Below are 18,002 nucleotides of genomic sequence, written 5' to 3'. Positions count from 1 at the left end.
CAACTGCACAGCAAAAAGACACAACCTCCATGCCCACACCCAGCCTTGCACTTGTGTTAGCGCTTAGGCCATGGCGTTCACTTAATGCGCCTGGCCTACGTGCTAGCACAACTGCACAGCAAAAAGACACAACCTCCTTGCCCACACCCAGCCTTGCACTTGTGTTAGCGCTTAGGCCATGGCGTTCACTTAATGCGCCTGGCCTACGTGCTAGCACAACTGCACAGCAAAAAGACACAACCTCCATGCCCACACCCAGCCTTGCACTTGTGTTAGCGCTTAGGCCATGGCGTTCACTTAATGCGCCTGGCCTACGTGCTAGCACAACTGCACTTTTGTGAAGTCATTACCATAACTAAAATAATAATGTTTTTTCTTTCCATAGGTAAGTACAACAAATATCCAAAGAAGAAGACAAATCTGAACACCAGCTTTATATTAAACATGTCATAAATTTTATTTATGCCAAACACTTTTTGTAACATACATTCAATAAAATTTGATTCTCAAAAGCAATTATTCTTTCTTTCATAAATTAGTGTGTCCAGTGATCCAGGGCAAGTGTAAGTCCCTGAGAAATGTGTTCCTGCAATACAAGTAAAAAAAAAGAAAATTCGGTTAGAAGCTATGTTTAATTACAATTAGAAATGACATGTTATATAAATGTTGTAACCCTTACCGTGTAAGTGGATCAAGTCCTGTACCAGCATGCCTTTGGCAAACACGACATCTGGACCAAGGGGCATCAGCATCATTCCCTAGAGGTAACTGATGTTCCAAGCAGGTGATTAGCTAGAAGAAAAAAAAGAAGGTGTTAATAAACTTTAAACAGGGTCCCATTTCCATCCCACCTGCCCCAAGTGCTGTGCCACTCACCAGATAAGTGCATCCTGTCCTCTGCATCCAGTCCTGTGACAGCATCACTTTGGGGAACACACCACATCTGGTACTCGGCCTCTCAGCATCATTCTCCAGAGGTAACTGATGTTCGAAGCAGGTGATTAGCTAGAAGAAAAAAAATAAGGTGTTAATAAACTTTAAACAGGGTCCCATTTCCATCCCACCTTGCCCAAGTGCTGTGCCACTCACCAGATAAGTGCATCCTGTCCTCTGCATCCAGTCCTGTGACAGCATCACTTTGGGGAACACACCACATCTGGTACTCGGCCTCTCAGCATCATTCTCCAGAGGTAACTGATGTTCGAAGCAGGTGATTAGCTAGAAGAAAAAAAATAAGGTGTTAATAAACTTTAAACAGGGTCCCATTTCCATCCCACCTTGCCCAAGTGCTGTGCCACTCACCAGATAAGTGCATCCTGTCCTCTGCATCCAGTCCTGTGACAGCATCACTTTGGGGAACACACCACATCTGGTACTCGGCCTCTCAGCATCATTCTCCAGAGGTAACTGATGTTCCAAGCAGGTGATTAGCTAGAAGAAAAAAAAGGTGTTAATAAACTTTAAACAGGGTCCCATTTCCATCCCACCTGCCCCAAGTGCTGTGCCACTCACCAGATAAGTGCATCCTGTCTTCTGCATCCAGTCCTGTGACAGCATCACTTTGGGGAACACACCACATCTGTACCAAGGGGCTCTCAGCATCATTCTGCAGAGGTAACAGATGTTCCAAGCAGGTGATTAGCTAGAAGAAAAAAAGAAGGTGTTAATAAACTTTAAACAGGGTCCCATTTCCATCCCACCTTGCCCAAGTGCTGTGCCACTCACCAGATAAGTGCATCCTGTCCTCTGCATCCAGTCCTGTGACAGCATCACTTTGGGGAACACACCACATCTGGTACTCGGCCTCTCAGCATCATTCTCCAGAGGTAACTGATGTTCCAAGCAGGTGATTAGCTAGAAGAAAAAAAAGGTGTTAATAAACTTTAAACAGGGTCCCATTTCCATCCCACCTGCCCCAAGTGCTGTGCCACTCACCAGATAAGTGCATCCTGTCTTCTGCATCCAGTCCTGTGACAGCATCACTTTGGGGAACACACCACATCTGTACCAAGGGGCTCTCAGCATCATTCTGCAGAGGTAACAGATGTTCCAAGCAGGTGATTAGCTAGAAGAAAAAAAGAAGGTGTTAATAAACTTTAAACAGGGTCCCATTTCCATCCCACCTTGCCCAAGTGCTGTGCCACTCACCAGATAAGTGCATCCTGTCCTCTGCATCCAGTCCTGTGACAGCATCACTTTGGGGAACACACCACATCTGGTACTCGGCCTCTCAGCATCATTCTCCAGAGGTAACTGATGTTCCAAGCAGGTGATTAGCTAGAAGAAAAAAAAGAAGGTGTTAATAAACTTTAAACAGGGTCCCATTTCCATCCCACCTTGCCCAAGTGCTGTGCCACTCACCAGATAAGTGCATCCTGTCCTCTGCATCCAGTCCTGTGACAGCATCACTTTGGGGAACACACCACATCTGGTACTCGGCCTCTCAGCATTCTCCAGAGGTAACTGATGTTCGAAGCAGGTGATTAGCTAGAAGAAAAAAAATAAGGTGTTAATAAACTTTAAACAGGGTCCCATTTCCATCCCACCTTGCCCAAGTGCTGTGCCACTCACCAGATAAGTGCATCCTGTCCTCTGCATCCAGTCCTGTGACAGCATCACTTTGGGGAACACACCACATCTGGTACTCGGCCTCTCAGCATCATTCTCCAGAGGTAACTGATGTTCCAAGCAGGTGATTAGCTAGAAGAAAAAAAAGGTGTTAATAAACTTTAAACAGGGTCCCATTTCCATCCCACCTGCCCCAAGTGCTGTGCCACTCACCAGATAAGTGCATCCTGTCTTCTGCATCCAGTCCTGTGACAGCATCACTTTGGGGAACACACCACATCTGTACCAAGGGGCTCTCAGCATCATTCTGCAGAGGTAACAGATGTTCCAAGCAGGTGATTAGCTAGAAGAAAAAAAGAAGGTGTTAATAAACTTTAAACAGGGTCCCATTTCCATCCCACCTTGCCCAAGTGCTGTGCCACTCACCAGATAAGTGCATCCTGTCCTCTGCATCCAGTCCTGTGACAGCATCACTTTGGGGAACACACCACATCTGGTACTCGGCCTCTCAGCATCATTCTCCAGAGGTAACTGATGTTCGAAGCAGGTGATTAGCTAGAAGAAAAAAAAGAAGGTGTTAATAAACTTTAAACGGGGCGTGGCCTGGCTGTGAAAGGAGCTGGACACGCTTTACACGAGCTCCCATCACCTACACAGCATAAAACCCCTTAAACTACATTTTTCTGCCCAGCATATACCCACCACAGGCTCCCCACACCTTGCAGGCACCCTTACATCTAACTCGAGGGTCCCGCGAAGCCTAAGGAGGGAGTATTCCCAACCTCCAGCCTGAGGCCTTCACTTATCCAAAAGCCGCGGACTGGAGTAGGCTCCGGCACCCGGCTTCTGAGCTCCGGGACCCGGACATCGCGGACGGCGGCCACCGGAGGCTCCCTGCTGCACAGCACACTGCACCCAGACGTCCGGGCAGTGTGCCCCTACCTCCAGGAGCACCTCCGCACAACGTGAGTGGCACAGAAACCGAGCGGGGACAAGCGATTCCCCCTGCATACAGACGCCGCGGCCGCCATCTTGGTTGTGGCGTCCTCTGGAAACCGGCTTCTCTGCATCCGCACGGCCCCACAGGCTATACCGGAGGGGAGCGGGGGGAGTGGGGAGAGCCCTCGCCCCCACAAGACAGCACTGGTAGGTCTCTGGGGACCCGGGGCTTGAGGGGTACGCCAGCACCACAGGGACACGGCCTGCAGCGGCGGCCATATTGGAAGGCCCTTACACTGTTACAAGGAGCCTGAGATCACAGCAACAGGAGACTCAGCCCCTGCATCCTACACCACACTCTTGCTCTCTTACAAGACCACCTGTGGCCCCTGCTATCTAGCTAGGGTCTGGCCCCTTCTGAACCACCTACTGTGATAAAAGCTTAACAAAACCTGCAAAGCACATTCCTACCTGTGCTATCTCAATCTATGTAAAAGACCAGTGGTTGCTGACACTGGAGCTCCCCCTGCTGGCTCACTCAATAGCAGCATATATCTCTGCCAAAGCTACAAACACCTGACACCCTGTGCCCACACCTGCGCAGGGGTGAAACAGGCACCCTTCCTCATTCACAATCCAAAAGAACCCAGACAACTACTGTACGCTGACCTCAGACTCAAAGTAAAATCTGGGTGGACGGAACAACGATGGGAGGCTGACACCGGGTTGACTGGTCCTAAGTCAAGAATGCCTTGCTGACGCCAGGCCATGGGGAGTCCCCGATAGCTGCAACGAAGCACTCCGATGCAGATTAGAGCTCGACACTCCTCCATACCCGCATGAGCCCTTTCTCCTTTATACTCTAGTTTATTATGGTCAAAGGCAAAAAGGTCGCACCAAAAAAGAAAAGAAGTTCACCTCCTCCTTCTGAAAGTATGTCCCAACCCGGGATGAGATCCTATCTACAGGCAACCATCCTACCTCATCCATGCACACAGACGACTCATCTACCCCAATATCTTCTGCCCTACCCCCAGACACCCAAGCTTCACAAATGGCTACAGATCTAGCCGAAATCAGAGATGCCTTATCTTATATGAGGACACTCCCAACCAAACAAGATATTCAAGAAACTATCCGTAAAGAGTTGGATTCCGTCAGGCAGGACCTATCACAACTCTCGCATCGTACTACCTCAGTAGAAGCTTGCCAAGATGAACTATACACGTTCTGCAACGCTCTCTCGGAAACTGTTTCCCTCCAGGCCAAAGAAATCCGCTCCCTCCATATGCACCTGACGGATCAGGACAACAGAGGAAGAAGGAATAACCTCCGCATAAGAGGCCTCCCCGAAGATGTATCACAAGAACTACTGCCAGATGCCCTAACCAAAGTTTTCAATGAAATTTTGGGAAACGACCCATCTGAGAAAATTCTTCTAGACAGGGCACATCGGGCACTGAGACCGAGAGGCTCCCCAGCAGATCGACCGCGAGACGTGATCTGCCGCATGCACTACTACGCGCAGAAAGAGACCATCGTGCGCAAATTACGCCAACTAGACGGAGTGGACTTCAACGGCACCGCAATTGAAATATACCAAGACCTATCATGGCATACTCTTCAACAAAGGAAGGCGCTGAGACCCCTCACTACAGAACTTCGAAAACGCCAACTGAAGTACAAATGGGGCTTCCCCTTCAACCTTCAGGTGACCCTTGCAGGAAAGATCCATTCCCTGTCCTCCTTCTCAGATCTCCCTGCATTCTGCAAGTCACTGGGTCTCCCGAACCTTGACATCACCAGCTGGGAGTTTCCGCACCCAGAATTGCCCCCCCTAAGACGACCGACGCAGGAGCCACCCTGGCAAGAAGTACGCCACACCAAGAAAAACCAGGGTCAACGCTCTCCGCCACCCGCCGATGACCACACCTGAACACTCATGGACCGAACCGGGAGGAGACCGGCCTCATTTCCAAATCTGGGACATGGACTGGTGAATATAACACACCCTTACAGTAGTTCACTTCTATGACCCACATGTGTTATACCAGATTTCCTATCTAGGAACCACAAGTTTAGGCAAAAGGGCTCTGTTAGACCTTATTGTTGTGCTAATTAACGTTTCTCCCTAGATAGTAGGTAAACAGATATTTAATGGTTTTTCTTTTTCTTAGAATACATATGTCATAGCCCAAATTGCCCCATAGCCTAGACTCTAGTCTGTGTCTTACTTTTCTAATGTTTATATAGAAATCTCAATAGTTGCAGTTTGGTGACTCCCTCACCCCCCTTCACCCGCACTAGACATAAATGTCACCTGGGTCACTGGCGCCACAAGCGACCAGTAGTCCCACAGCGGGAATTTTTTCATTGTTATTGTTGATGTTGTTTATGTTCTCATATTTTCCTCCTTTCTATTCCATCCCCACCTTCCCCCCTCCCACCCCCCCACCTGACCCCCCCTGGGACCCTGGACATGCTAACTTACCCCTCATGGTACTACATGGCTGCGACAGGTAAATTAAAAATCCTTTCCATAAACGCCAGGGGCCTAAACACTCCGGAAAAACGAACCAGCTTGCTTAGAACCTTGTGGGCAGAGAGGGCAGATATTGCACTAATCCAAGAAACGCATTTTAGTACATCCTCTCACCACCCATCTATTTCTAGCCCCCGCTACCCTCACGCTTACTACTGTAACACCCCGAATAGTAAATCCAAAGGAGTGGCGATCCTGCTCTCCAAACGCCTTCAACTGTCCGACGTCTCCGTCCAGAGACTGGTCCCGGGGAGAATCCTCCTCCTTAAATGTAAAATAGCTACAATACCCTATACACTAGTTGTGGTTTATGCCCCCAATCAGGATCAGTGCACTTTCTTTCAATCGCAGCTTGCTAGATTAGACTCCTTCTTTGAGGGCACGATAGTTGTTGGGGGCGACTTTAATTGGTCTGTGGACCCGGCTATGGACACATCCACTGGCTCACATCGATCCCCCCTCAGCAAGTATCGGAAAATCAAGAAAATCTTACACGAGCTCCAACTAGCTGACTCATGGCGCACACTCAATCCAACAGGCAGAGATTATTCATTTTATTCCCACCCACACCAAACATACTCCCGCATTGATTATCTACTTCTTAGCCATAGACACCTCCCCTCTTTACTTGATGCATCGGTAGGCTCCATCACATGGTCAGACCATGCCCCAATCTCCATGACCCTAGAAATCCCACAGCATACTCCGGGCCAATGGACTTGGAGGCTGAATGAATCACTACTGCAGGATAATTACTGCAGTTCCGAAATTAAGAAAGCATTGACAGAGTACTTTGAACTTAATGACACAGAGGATGTCTCAGCTGTAACCCTCTGGGAGGCACACAAATGTGTTGTTAGGGGCAGACTAATCCAACTAGGTACACTAATTAAAAAACAGAAAGCAGCTAGGATTGCTACCCTCTTAAACACTATCCAACAACTTGAAACCTCGCATAAAACTAGCGGCAGACCTGATACTATGATTAAACTTACAGAGGCTCGCTCAGATCTGAATAATCTCCTCTCCGAACGAACTAAATTCCAACTACGCAAACGCAAGGGCAAATACTACCAATGGGGGAATAAGCCGGGCCGCCTCCTCGCACAAGCGACCAAAGCCCAAAGAGCAGCATCTTTTATTAATATGATTAAAAAGGATTCAGGCGCCCATTGCTTTAAAACCCCAGAGATAGCGGCTTGCTTTAGGAAGTACTACTCATCACTATATAATTTACGTAACTCCCCTACACCGACAGAACATCTTCACGAGACGCTTCAAGCTAAGGACTATCTATCCTCCGTGGCTTTCCCTAAAATATCTCCCTCTGATAGTGACACGCTAGACGCACCATTCTCCCAACTAGAATTGGAACTGGCCATATCAGCCTTACCATTAGGTAAAAGCCCAGGCCCGGACGGTCTTACTGCCTCATATTACAAAACCTTCAAACCCATTCTGCTCCCCAACCTGCTTCAGGCTTTTAACGCCATCTCTGCAGACACGCACTTTTCCGAGCAATCACTAGAGGCACATATAACCATCATCCCTAAGCCAGGGAAGGACCCTTCGATATGCTCCAGTTACAGGCCTATCTCCCTCCTTAACGTCGACATTAAGCTATTCGCCAAATTGATGGCTAACAGGCTAAATAAATTTTTACCATCACTGATTCACAACGACCAAGTAGGCTTCGTCCCTGGCAGAGAAGCGAAGGATAACACTACTAAAGTGCTCAACCTGATTCACCTGGCCTCCCAGCACCGAATCCCAACCGTTCTGGTCTCCACGGATGCGGAGAAGGCCTTTGACAGGGTGAGTTGGGGTTTTATGAGGTCTGTGCTGGAGCATGTCGGCCTGGGTCCACTAACACTACAGAGAATTTTAGCCTTATACCACCGACCAGTGGCGAGAGTCAGGACAAATGGATTCCTCTCCGATCCCTTCCCTATCAGCAATGGCACAAGACAGGGGTGCCCCTTGTCCCCATTAATTTTTGTCCTATGTATGGAAGGACTAGCCAGAGCAGTAAGATCAAATAACCATATCACCGGGGTGCGGATCGGAGAGGAAGAGTACAAGCTAGCACTGTTCGCGGATGACCTACTAGCAATAGTCACACATCCAGAATCCTCACTCCCCCACTTTATAAAAGAGTTAGACCGCTTTAGCACCCTATCTAATTTTAAGATCAATATGTCCAAGTCAAGTATCCTCAATATATCTGTCCCCCCGGCAGCAATCTCTCAATTAAGAACCTCATTTCCCCTTACATGGCAGCAATCTCATATCACCTACCTGGGGATCAAACTACCCAGTGACCTCGCCCGACTGTATGCACTGAACTATCACCCTCTTCTCAAATCCCTCCGTTTAGATTATAATAACTGGCAAAATAAACAATTATCATGGTTAGGTAGAATGAACATCATCAAAATGAACTCCCTTCCAAAACTGCTTTATGTCCTTCAAACACTACCCATCTCAATCCCGGAAGAGTGGTTTAGAACCATAAAAAAACTAACGCAGCAATTTATTTGGCTGCGTAAAACACCAAGAATAAAACGTGAAGTACTGTCGAGAAACACCCAGACAGGCGGCTTCAAACTACCAGATATTAAAGACTACTACTATGCTATCCATTTAAATAGAGTCCTAGACTGGACGAGAAGCAGGACCTCCAAACAGTGGGTAGAGCTCGAGGGAATATGTGTTCAACAGTACCCTGAGATCTTCCCATGGCTCCCTAAACTGAACAGACCCCCGCCTTCCCACCCAACTATTCCAACCACACTTACAATCTGGAAATCTTTAAGGAGAAAGCCTCTCATCTCCTCAGAATTCGGCCCACTGACTTCTTTCATCTACAACCCGGAATTCCAACCAGGGTTAAACATTTCTGACTTCTCTCAATGGGCTTTGGAGGGACTGTTTAGGGTGGGTCAGATGGTGAGTAACTCAGGCATCCGTTCATTCTCAGAGATCCAAACTAAATGGGAGGTCCCAACCAAAGACTTTTGGAAATACCTCCAAGTTCGGCACTACTTGCAAACAGGCTCCAGACTACCCCCCTCCACTAGAGAATTAACCGCATTTGAAAGGCTATGCGTTGCTGCGAGTAACCCTATCCACACAATTTCATTATTATATAAACTTCTCCACAACTCAAATACCAACATACCGACATCATTCACACGGGCTTGGGATCGGGATCTAGGTCTCACCATCTCCGATAGAGAGTGGGAAAGCATCTTTTTGAAAGCTCACACTAGCTCAACCTGCATTCAAATTAGAGAAACGCAATATAAAATCATAATGCGCTGGTACAGACACCCATCTCTATTACATAAGATGAACCCAAGCATCTCTGATATTTGCTGGAGATGTAGGCAGGCCACAGGCACCTTCATCCACATATGGTGGGACTGCCCGCTTGTCAAGGGCTTCTGGACGGATGTCGTCGAGACATCGCAAAAAATTCTACACACACCCCTCCCTAGCAGTCCAGCCTTCTGGTTACTAAACCTTTCTACTATCCCGATCTCCTCATATAAAACATCATTGCTTAAGCACTTAAGCAACGCGGCGAGAGCATGCGTACCAATCTTATGGAAATCTACAATCCCCCCTACACGGAGATCTTGGTTTAGTAGAATCGAATACTACATGTCCATGGAGGACATTCTCTTATCTGCAGTTGATAAACACACTGAATTTGCGGCCACCTGGCTTCCATGGCTGGACTATAAAACAACACAAGATTATAAAGATCACGCATTCCAGCAGCTAGCTTAGTAGAGACTCACTAATATTATTAATACCTATAAGTAACCATTTTGGGTCACCCGGGAGAGGTCAGATCCCCCCCCCTTTTTTTTTTCTCCGTTCCCCCCCCTGCTTCTCTTCCCACCCCTCTTTTCCTGTTATATAAGTTACCAACAGAAAGAACTATAGCATGGAAGCAGCTCTCTCATGCACTTTCTTTTCTAGCCTCCCTTTCCCTCTTTCGATGTCTCAGGTTTACAGTGTCTATTTAGCAACCATTGGAAGAGTTTGCAAACCCTTTACTTACTCATGACTGTAAACTGATGTTACTTTGTCTTCTCGCTGCGTCGAGAAGGAGAAATAACCGTATTCTTATACTGCATGAATACATTGTTAACTTTCTGTTAATTTCAATAAAAACAGAATATACAAAAAAAATAAACTTTAAACAGGGTCCCATTTCCATCCCACCTTGCCCAAGTGCTGTGCCACTCACCAGATAAGTGCATCCTGTCCTCTGCATCCAGTCCTGTGACAGCATCACTTTGGGGAACACACCACATCTGTACCAAGGGGCTCTCAGCATCATTCTCCAGAGGTAACTGATGTTCGAAGCAGGTGATTAGCTAGAAGAAAAAAAATAAGGTGTTAATAAACTTTAAACAGGGTCCCATTTCCATCCCACCTGCCCCAAGTGCTGTGCCACTCACCAGATAAGTGCATCCTGTCTTCTGCATCCAGTCCTGTGACAGCATCACTTTGGGGAACACACCACATCTGTACCAAGGGGCTCTCAGCATCATTCTGCAGAGGTAACAGATGTTCCAAGCAGGTGATTAGCTAGAAGAAAAAAAGAAGGTGTTAATAAACTTTAAACAGGGTCCCATTTCCATCCCACCTTGCCCAAGTGCTGTGCCACTCACCAGATAAGTGCATCCTGTCCTCTGCATCCAGTCCTGTGACAGCATCACTTTGGGGAACACACCACATCTGTACCAAGGGGCTCTCAGCATCATTCTCCAGAGGTAACTGATGTTCGAAGCAGGTGATTAGCTAGAAGAAAAAAAATAAGGTGTTAATAAACTTTAAACAGGGTCCCATTTCCATCCCACCTTGCCCAAGTGCTGTGCCACTCACCAGATAAGTGCATCCTGTCCTCTGCATCCAGTCCTGTGACAGCATCACTTTGGGGAACACACCACATCTGTACCAAGGGGCTCTCAGCATCATTCTCCAGAGGTAACTGATGTTCGAAGCAGGTGATTAGCTAGAAGAAAAAAAATAAGGTGTTAATAAACTTTAAACAGGGTCCCATTTCCATCCCACCTGCCCCAAGTGCTGTGCCACTCACCAGATAAGTGCATCCTGTCTTCTGCATCCAGTCCTGTGACAGCATCACTTTGGGGAACACACCACATCTGTACCAAGGGGCTCTCAGCATCATTCTGCAGAGGTAACAGATGTTCCAAGCAGGTGATTAGCTAGAAGAAAAAAATAAGGTGTTAATAAACTTTAAACAGGGTCCCATTTCCATCCCACCTGCCCCAAGTGCTGTGCCACTCACCAGATAAGTGCATCCTGTCCTCTGCATCCAGTCCTGTGACAGCATCACTTTGGGGAACACACCATCAAACGAACCAACAAATAACCGATAACAAATATAACGATAACCAACACGCCATCTTAACTCTGCAAAACATAAAACAATCAAAAGATGAGTTTGGAAATTGACATATATAAAAATATGAATTTATTTAGAGGGAAATATAATACTCACAAGTAGAAAAATATGTTCGGATGAGTCGAGCTCTCGCTGTGTCTCGTTCATTCATACCGGTGTGCAAATCTGTAGAAAGGTCCCCATGCCGGAAAACCTCGGCATCTACAGTCACCGGCAAACGGTTTGCGACGCAAATGTTGTGCAACACACAACATGCATTAATAATGCCGCAAACCTTTGCTGGTGAGTATAAAAGGGTTCCACCGGTCTTGTCTAAACATCTGAACCGGCTTTTAAGGACACCAAAGGTACGTTCAATTATTGCCCTTGATGTCGTGTGAGCCCTTTGGTATCTTTCTGCAGCTTCGCCCACCGGATCAGACAATGGGGTCAGGAGCCAGTCCTTGTTCGGATAACCGCCATCACCTATGTAAAATAAAAAAAATAAATAAAATGCAATTCTAAAGTATTGGCTTGCAGTGAAAAAACAATGGGAAAAGCGACTTACCTAACAGCCAGCCGTCCGGCATTCGACCGTGCTCGAAATCGGCATATAAGGCAGACTGGCTTAAAATGAACGAGTCGTGGGCCGACCCAGGAAAACCCACAAGTAAATCCGTTATTTTCATTTGGTGGTCGCAGACCACCTGAACGTTTAACGAGTGAAAATGTTTTCGATTGCGAAAACATTCCTCGGTTTCACGCGGTGGTCTGAACGCCACATGGGTGCAGTCGATCGCGCCCAGCACATTGGGGAACTTCCATTTTGAGTAAAAACCAAATCGGATCTCATTCCAACCGCTCTCATGATCAGGGAATTTTATAAACTGGGTCGTTAATTTGCGGAATGCCTTGATGACCTGGCCTATACAGCGCGAAAGGGTCGGCTGTGAGTAACCGCATGTTTGGCTCAAAGTGGGCTGGAAGGTGCCCGACGCAAAAAAATGCAACGCACCCAACAGTTTCTGGAAACCATTGAGTGCATGATTGCCCCGTTTCCGTGCGACCAGGTCTGGCTCCATGAGATCATAGAGCATGTGGATTGCCGCAGGCGAAGGGCGATAATTAGATATCACCTCCGCCTCGGTGAGATCACCCAGTTCACGCCTAATACGAAACTGACGTGGACGTGGGACCGAAACCCGCACTGACTCACCTAATGGAGCAATCGCCGGAACACTAGTGGCATCATCCAAATCTGAATCCTCCTCCACGCAGGCATTCATCATAAAAGTGACAATAGTGTCCCTAAAAAGCTCCATTGCTGTAGGCAGTGTTAAGTAATTGCTTTAGAAATGCAAAAAAACGCTAATTGCCCTATAAAAACGTATCCAAACAGCAGACTGCAAAAGCTGTGTTATCTCCTCGAGGCCAAACGGGAAGGAGTGAGGTGGGGAGGAGATTCATGTGGTGATATGGGTAAAAACAATGCATTCTGGGAGCTAAAAAAATAATGCATAAAAAAATTAATATATATTGATTAAACGCTAGTACAACAAAATCAACATGACAGAAACTCAAAATATATTCAATTCCACAAGCAGATTTAAAAATATAAGTGTGCAAAGTCTTATTTCTTGCTTTCAGAACAATGTTCTCCATCAAAAGCTGGCGAGAGCTGCACGGAGACGCATGGAGAACTTTACACTGAAATTTATTCGCCGTCATCTCATTGAATACACTCGTGGCGAGTGACGGCGAGTGACGGCGAGAGACGGAGAATAACAATGCAAAATCCCATAGACAAGCCGCGGCGAGTGGACGCGAGAGGCGGAGAGCAAAAGATGGAGAGCTAACGATTTTTCAATGTTCTCCAACGGCGAAAAAGTCACGTTGAATAGGCTAGCTCGCCTTTGGAGAAAAAAAACCTCTCTCCACGGCGTAAAAAACACAAACTCGCCATAAATAACAGCGAATTTTCCTCATTGAATACTGGCCTAAGAAGCTGATGTACAAGTGCAAAATTCGGTACTTGTTTCCTATCTGGGCGCCCACTAAGTAAATTGAGCACCATGCTATTCTCCGTAGTGAAATCTGATCGCATCGCATCGTACACATACACGATATTGAACGATGCGATGCGATGCGATCCGATTCGATTTCCCATAGGAAACAATGTTAAATGGCTCAATTTAGCCAAATTATCATAGGAACAATAGTAAATGGGCCAAAAACACCCCTGAACATTGAAATGTCCCCCCAAAAGTAGTTGACGCCACCCCACCATCAACGTGAACCCGAAGCGTGGCGAGCGCAGCGAGCCCGCGAGGGGCGGCGGTACGCGTCCTCCGACCTTTTCATGCCCTACTATCCACTAGGGCGTGGAGTGAGAATAGAATAGTGTGGCGAGCGCAGCGAGCCACCGAGCCCGAAGCGTGGCGAGCGCAGCGAGCCCCGCGAGGGGACGCGGATACCTTCACAGGTAAACGCGTCCCTTTGCGGGCTTCCCAGGTGTCCGCGTCGCCATGGACACCTGGGAAGCCCGCGAGGGGACGCGTATAACTGTGAAGGTATCCGCGTCCCCTCGCGGGGCTCGCTGCGCTCGCCACGCTTCGGGCTCGGTGGCTCGCTGCGCTCGCCACACTATTCTATTCTCACTCCACGCCCTAGTGGATAGTAGGGCATGAAAAGGTCGGAGGACGCGTACCGCCGCCCCTCGCGGGCTCGCTGCGCTCGCCACGCTTCGGGTTCACGTTGATGGCGGGGTGGCGTCAACTACTTTTGGGGGGACATTTCAATGTTCAGGGGTGTTTTTGGCCCATTTACTATTGTTCCTATGATAATTTGGCTAAATTGAGCCATTTAACATTGTTTCCTATGGGAAATCGGATCGCATCGCATCGCATCGCATCGCATCGTTCAATATCGTGTATGTGTACGATGCGATGCGATCCGATTTCAGTACGGTGCCGTACGTAGAAAACCTGGGCGCCCAGATAGGAAACAAGTACCCAAAATTCCTACAAATGAAGTACAAATTAAACATACAAATCGTAAAAATACACATTCAACGCACAGTTAGTACATTCAAAGTAGACAGAGGAATTACACAGACATGAGATATAAGTTAGAGAGAGTTTCGTACGTGAATGGTGAGTTCAGGAAACATACATTGTGCCGCGGAATAAAATCGGGCGTGGCCTTTTGGTGTCACAGTCCAAACCCCAGTTGTCATTATTGTGGAGGTCTGGGAGCTGCTGGGTGGGCCTCAGAGGCTTCTGTGGCAGTGCCAGCTCCTACACTGTGACAGGAGGCAGGGGTGTGCGGCGGTGTCGGGTGCTGCTGAGAGAGTGCAGCCAGGTGCTGGGGTGACTGTGGAAGACCATCCCGTTGTGCAGAGCCACATGCTAGGGATCAGGAACAGCCAGGAAGTGTCTGAGCGGGTGCTCAGACACTGCCCGCCCCGGCCTTAGACAGCGCATGCACAGTTTAATCCCGAAGTCCCCACACCCACTTAGTAATGCCAGTGCATATAGTTTAGATCAGTGTTTCTCAACCTTGGTCCTCAGGGACCCCCAACAGTTCTCATTTTGCAGGTCTTCTCACAAAATCACAGGTGAAATAATTAGCTCCACCTGTGATCTTTTAAAATGTGCCAGTGAGTAATTAGTGCACCTGTGTATCTTTGAGGTGACCTGGAAAACGTGCACCATCGGGGGTCCCTGAGGACCGAGGTTGAGAACCACTGGTTTAGATGAAGGTCTGATACTACTTTCAATGTAAAGCAAAAAAACCTGGGCAAGACCATGCTGCATTACAGGTGGGGCAAATGTAACATGTACAGGCAGGTTAGATTAGGAAGGGGTATGTCCAAACTGAAATCTAAATTGCAGTGCAAAATAAAGCTGCCTTACATGTGTGGGCTACATGCAAAAGCACAAAGAGAGTTGATAACTAGTTATCAACACACGGTGGGGGCGCAAGGTATATAAGATGCCTTGTCAAGCTGCAGTGTGAAAGGGAGTAGTCAGCCCCCTATAAATGGCGAGAAAAAGAAGTGGGGAGGTACACTGCGCTAGATAATGTGGGATGATTAAAATCACATTTGAATTACATCAAATTATAAATGATATTGTTATAAATGTATGAATATGGTGCCAATTTAGGTTAAGAAAAACTATAACATTTAATGGAAAAGACATGCAGACATTAAAACACGATGTATCATGAAAAAAATTAATAAAAAGTCTGTGATGACAAAGGGAACTGGTAATGAATTTCAGTCCATACGGTACCATATTCTCTGGGTCCTGTGTTAGAGGGGTCCGTTCCCATAATGCCTCATGGGGCTACTATAAGCCCATTTCTGGTATTTCCAGCAATTAGGAAAATGGTGCTGTAGTAAGTCCAACTGTCCCGTGGTAGGTATTATGAAGGGATGGCTCTCCCAGATGGATTGGGAACCTCCGTTAGGGTGAAAAGAGTCAAGTGATCCGTCTTAGTAGGAATGGATGGTGAGTGTTGGTCTTTCAGCAGAGATTTTGAGAGACTGGTCCGGAGCCCAATCATGGCAGGGACAATGGTACAGGATGGGACTGAATATATGCGTTATTCATGCGTTATTATTGCCCCTGACATTTTTAGTTTAGTCTGTCAATCTATTTTTTTTGTTATCTTGAAATCTTACTTCACCTTTTGAATTAACGTCATTATTTGCAAGTCTCTTATAGCTATGAGGTGGTGATTTCTCTATTTGAGATGTGCATTGAAGAGATTTGCATATGGATCACATCATTGCCATCCACTTTGTCATACATGAGGTGTTTGTTATACAGGAAGTGTTTGTTGTACAGGAAGAGCATCTGCAGCCGTTGTTCAGCATGATTGCAATAGGTAAAGAAAAACTTCTGTTGGAAGAGCTGCCGAGTGTCATTTTCCAAAGCTGTCATTTATTTTTTATATATTACAATTAAATTGTCCACTTTTGTTCTCAAAAAGCCTACAGATCACAATGTAGTACATAGTAGTGACTCTTTTCTACTCAAATTCATTATAGAAATATTGGTACTTATGTAATATCTGGGCTCCCGTTTTTCTTATGAGACCGCGTTCCCTTTGCGGGGCTCGCCACGCTTCGGGCACGGTGGCTCGCTGCGCTCGCCACACTATATAAAATCAACTCCATGTGAAAAAATGGGGTGCATTTAACATGGGAGCCCAGACAATACATAAGTACAGAAATATTTACCAATATCTCCATTTTAGTAGTGTTTTGAATTTCCAATAATGACATCATTCTAATCCTCAGATTAATACAACGTTTGAGCCAGTAATATAAACGAGCTAGCAATATACTATATATTGTGATGAATGGAGCACATACACTGGATCATAGCAGGTAAACAGCATACCACATAATCAGCACAGCAATAATGGTTACAGCATTTGCAGTATACAGGTCACAGCATAGTACAAGCACTTCAGGAAGCTCCAGTGGTCCCTACCGTAGCCCAAAACCCTGGCCTATCACTTGGGCAGCTAATCCACCATCAAGAGCATTTTCCTTCTGCCCTGGAAACACTTACTGAGTAATTAAGAGAGCACAGGTGCTGCTGATTACACAAGCGTGTTGCTGCTACTGCTCCAAAACCTTTTCTGGATCCTGTGCATTCTCCTGGTCTGACGAGGGAGCCGCCGTGCTCCGACACATTACCTGCTTTGCTGCACATGGATTAAAAGTAATCCTCACTTTTTCACTACTACTAAAGTCTCCGAGTGCTGCTTTGTTCTATTGTGCTATACTGGAGGTGTAAAGCCTCTCGTGATGGCACCAGAGCCAGGTATTATTCAGCATCTACCAGAAGTCCTGAGTGCCGGGCCTTTCCCCATGTGCATGTATGTATGTATATATATATATATATATATATATATATATATATATATACTGTATATAATGTAGGTAATGTATATCACAAAGCTCTGCACTCACTGGTTAAACTAACAATAATAAACAGTGGAGATTTACGGGACTATGCAATCCCGCCACTATTTCCAATGGGGGAAATAGTCGCGGGCGCGTATTCAATGCTGTCTTGGCATTGAAGATGCAGATCAACGCATCTTCAATTTGAAAGCTGTCGGGCCCGTTTTGATGTTAATGGCCGTGAATTGTCGCGATCATGGCTGAATCTCGACAATCCACAACCGTTTACGTGGACACACCCCTTTTTCATTGATCCCCAAGTCACGCATTGAATCCCGACTGGCGATATGCTGTTGAGTGAAATAAAAATGGGCCAGGGTCACAGCTGTGGGGCCATGAGCCGGGATTGCATAATCTCCCTTAGTGCTTGTATTGATCAATGCGTTTAAGCATGCAGCCCCCGACATGGGACCCCACTTTTCTGCAGGGTATATATATATTGGAATAACTGCAAGCAACAACTGTTTGAATCAACGTTTCGAGAACTTTATTGTCGTCATTAGGATACAAGACATGGACAAGTGAACATTTTTTATAGCCCATCA

General features: G+C 46.7%; 2 protein-coding genes and 1 long non-coding RNA gene across 4 annotated transcripts; all 3 read right to left on the bottom strand.

Moving 5' to 3' along the window:
- Positions 1-464: 464 nt before the first annotated feature.
- LOC146026443 (uncharacterized) lies at positions 465-912 on the bottom strand. The gene is made up of 3 exons (XR_014454449.1): positions 877-912; positions 680-792; positions 465-586 (listed from the first exon to the last, which is right to left on the bottom strand). It is a non-coding gene; the product is annotated as an uncharacterized LOC146026443 (long non-coding RNA).
- Positions 913-1,170: 258 nt separating this feature from the next.
- LOC146026437 (uncharacterized) lies at positions 1,171-2,278 on the bottom strand. 2 transcript variants are annotated; one of them, XM_083157115.1, is made up of 5 exons: positions 2,149-2,278; positions 1,936-2,065; positions 1,726-1,854; positions 1,513-1,642; positions 1,171-1,218 (listed from the first exon to the last, which is right to left on the bottom strand). In XM_083157115.1, exons 2-5 carry the CDS (start codon positions 2,026-2,028, stop codon positions 1,178-1,180), a joined length of 393 nt encoding a protein of 130 aa, XP_083013241.1. In that variant the 5' UTR covers positions 2,029-2,065; positions 2,149-2,278; the 3' UTR covers positions 1,171-1,177. The 2 variants fall into 2 exon arrangements, with proteins under 2 accessions (XP_083013241.1, XP_083013232.1); XM_083157106.1 differs by lacking the exon at positions 1,171-1,218 and adding an exon at positions 1,316-1,431.
- Positions 2,062-10,789, bottom strand: LOC146058084 (uncharacterized). The gene is made up of 9 exons (XM_083170075.1): positions 10,738-10,789; positions 10,525-10,654; positions 10,311-10,440; positions 10,122-10,191; positions 2,995-3,123; positions 2,782-2,911; positions 2,572-2,700; positions 2,362-2,487; positions 2,062-2,277 (listed from the first exon to the last, which is right to left on the bottom strand). The coding sequence occupies exons 6-9, from the start codon at positions 2,872-2,874 to the stop codon at positions 2,062-2,064; spliced, it is 564 nt and encodes a 187-aa protein (XP_083026201.1). The 5' UTR covers positions 2,875-2,911; positions 2,995-3,123; positions 10,122-10,191; positions 10,311-10,440; positions 10,525-10,654; positions 10,738-10,789.
- Between the last annotated feature and the right edge of the window lie 7,213 nt (positions 10,790-18,002).

This window comes from Crinia signifera, chromosome 1 (assembly GCF_055691185.1).
Source record: "Crinia signifera chromosome 1, ASM5569118v1, whole genome shotgun sequence".
Lineage (NCBI taxonomy): Eukaryota > Metazoa > Chordata > Amphibia > Anura > Myobatrachidae > Crinia > Crinia signifera.
The sequence above is the reverse complement of the archived record's forward strand: the minus strand, read 5'-3'. Positions and strand labels throughout refer to the sequence as shown.

Bases quoted from the DNA above. Each gene is read 5' to 3' on its own strand.
- LOC146058084 (XM_083170075.1), bottom strand. From the start codon at position 2,874: ATGATGCTGAGAGCCCCTTGGTACAGATGTGGTGTGTTCCCCAAAGTG. The intron at 2,701-2,781 runs GTGAGTGGCACA...TTTTTCTTCTAG, and splicing joins AGACAGGATGCACTTATCTG to CTAATCACCTGCTTGGAACA. The intron at 2,488-2,571 runs GTGAGTGGCACA...TTTTTCTTCTAG, and splicing joins GGACAGGATGCACTTATCTG to CTAATCACCTGCTTCGAACA.
- LOC146026437 (XM_083157115.1), bottom strand. From the start codon at position 2,028: ATGATGCTGAGAGCCCCTTGGTACAGATGTGGTGTGTTCCCCAAAGTG. The intron at 1,855-1,935 runs GTGAGTGGCACA...TTTTTCTTCTAG, and splicing joins AGACAGGATGCACTTATCTG to CTAATCACCTGCTTGGAACA. The intron at 1,219-1,512 runs GTGAGTGGCACA...TTTTTCTTCTAG, and splicing joins AGACAGGATGCACTTATCTG to CTAATCACCTGCTTCGAACA.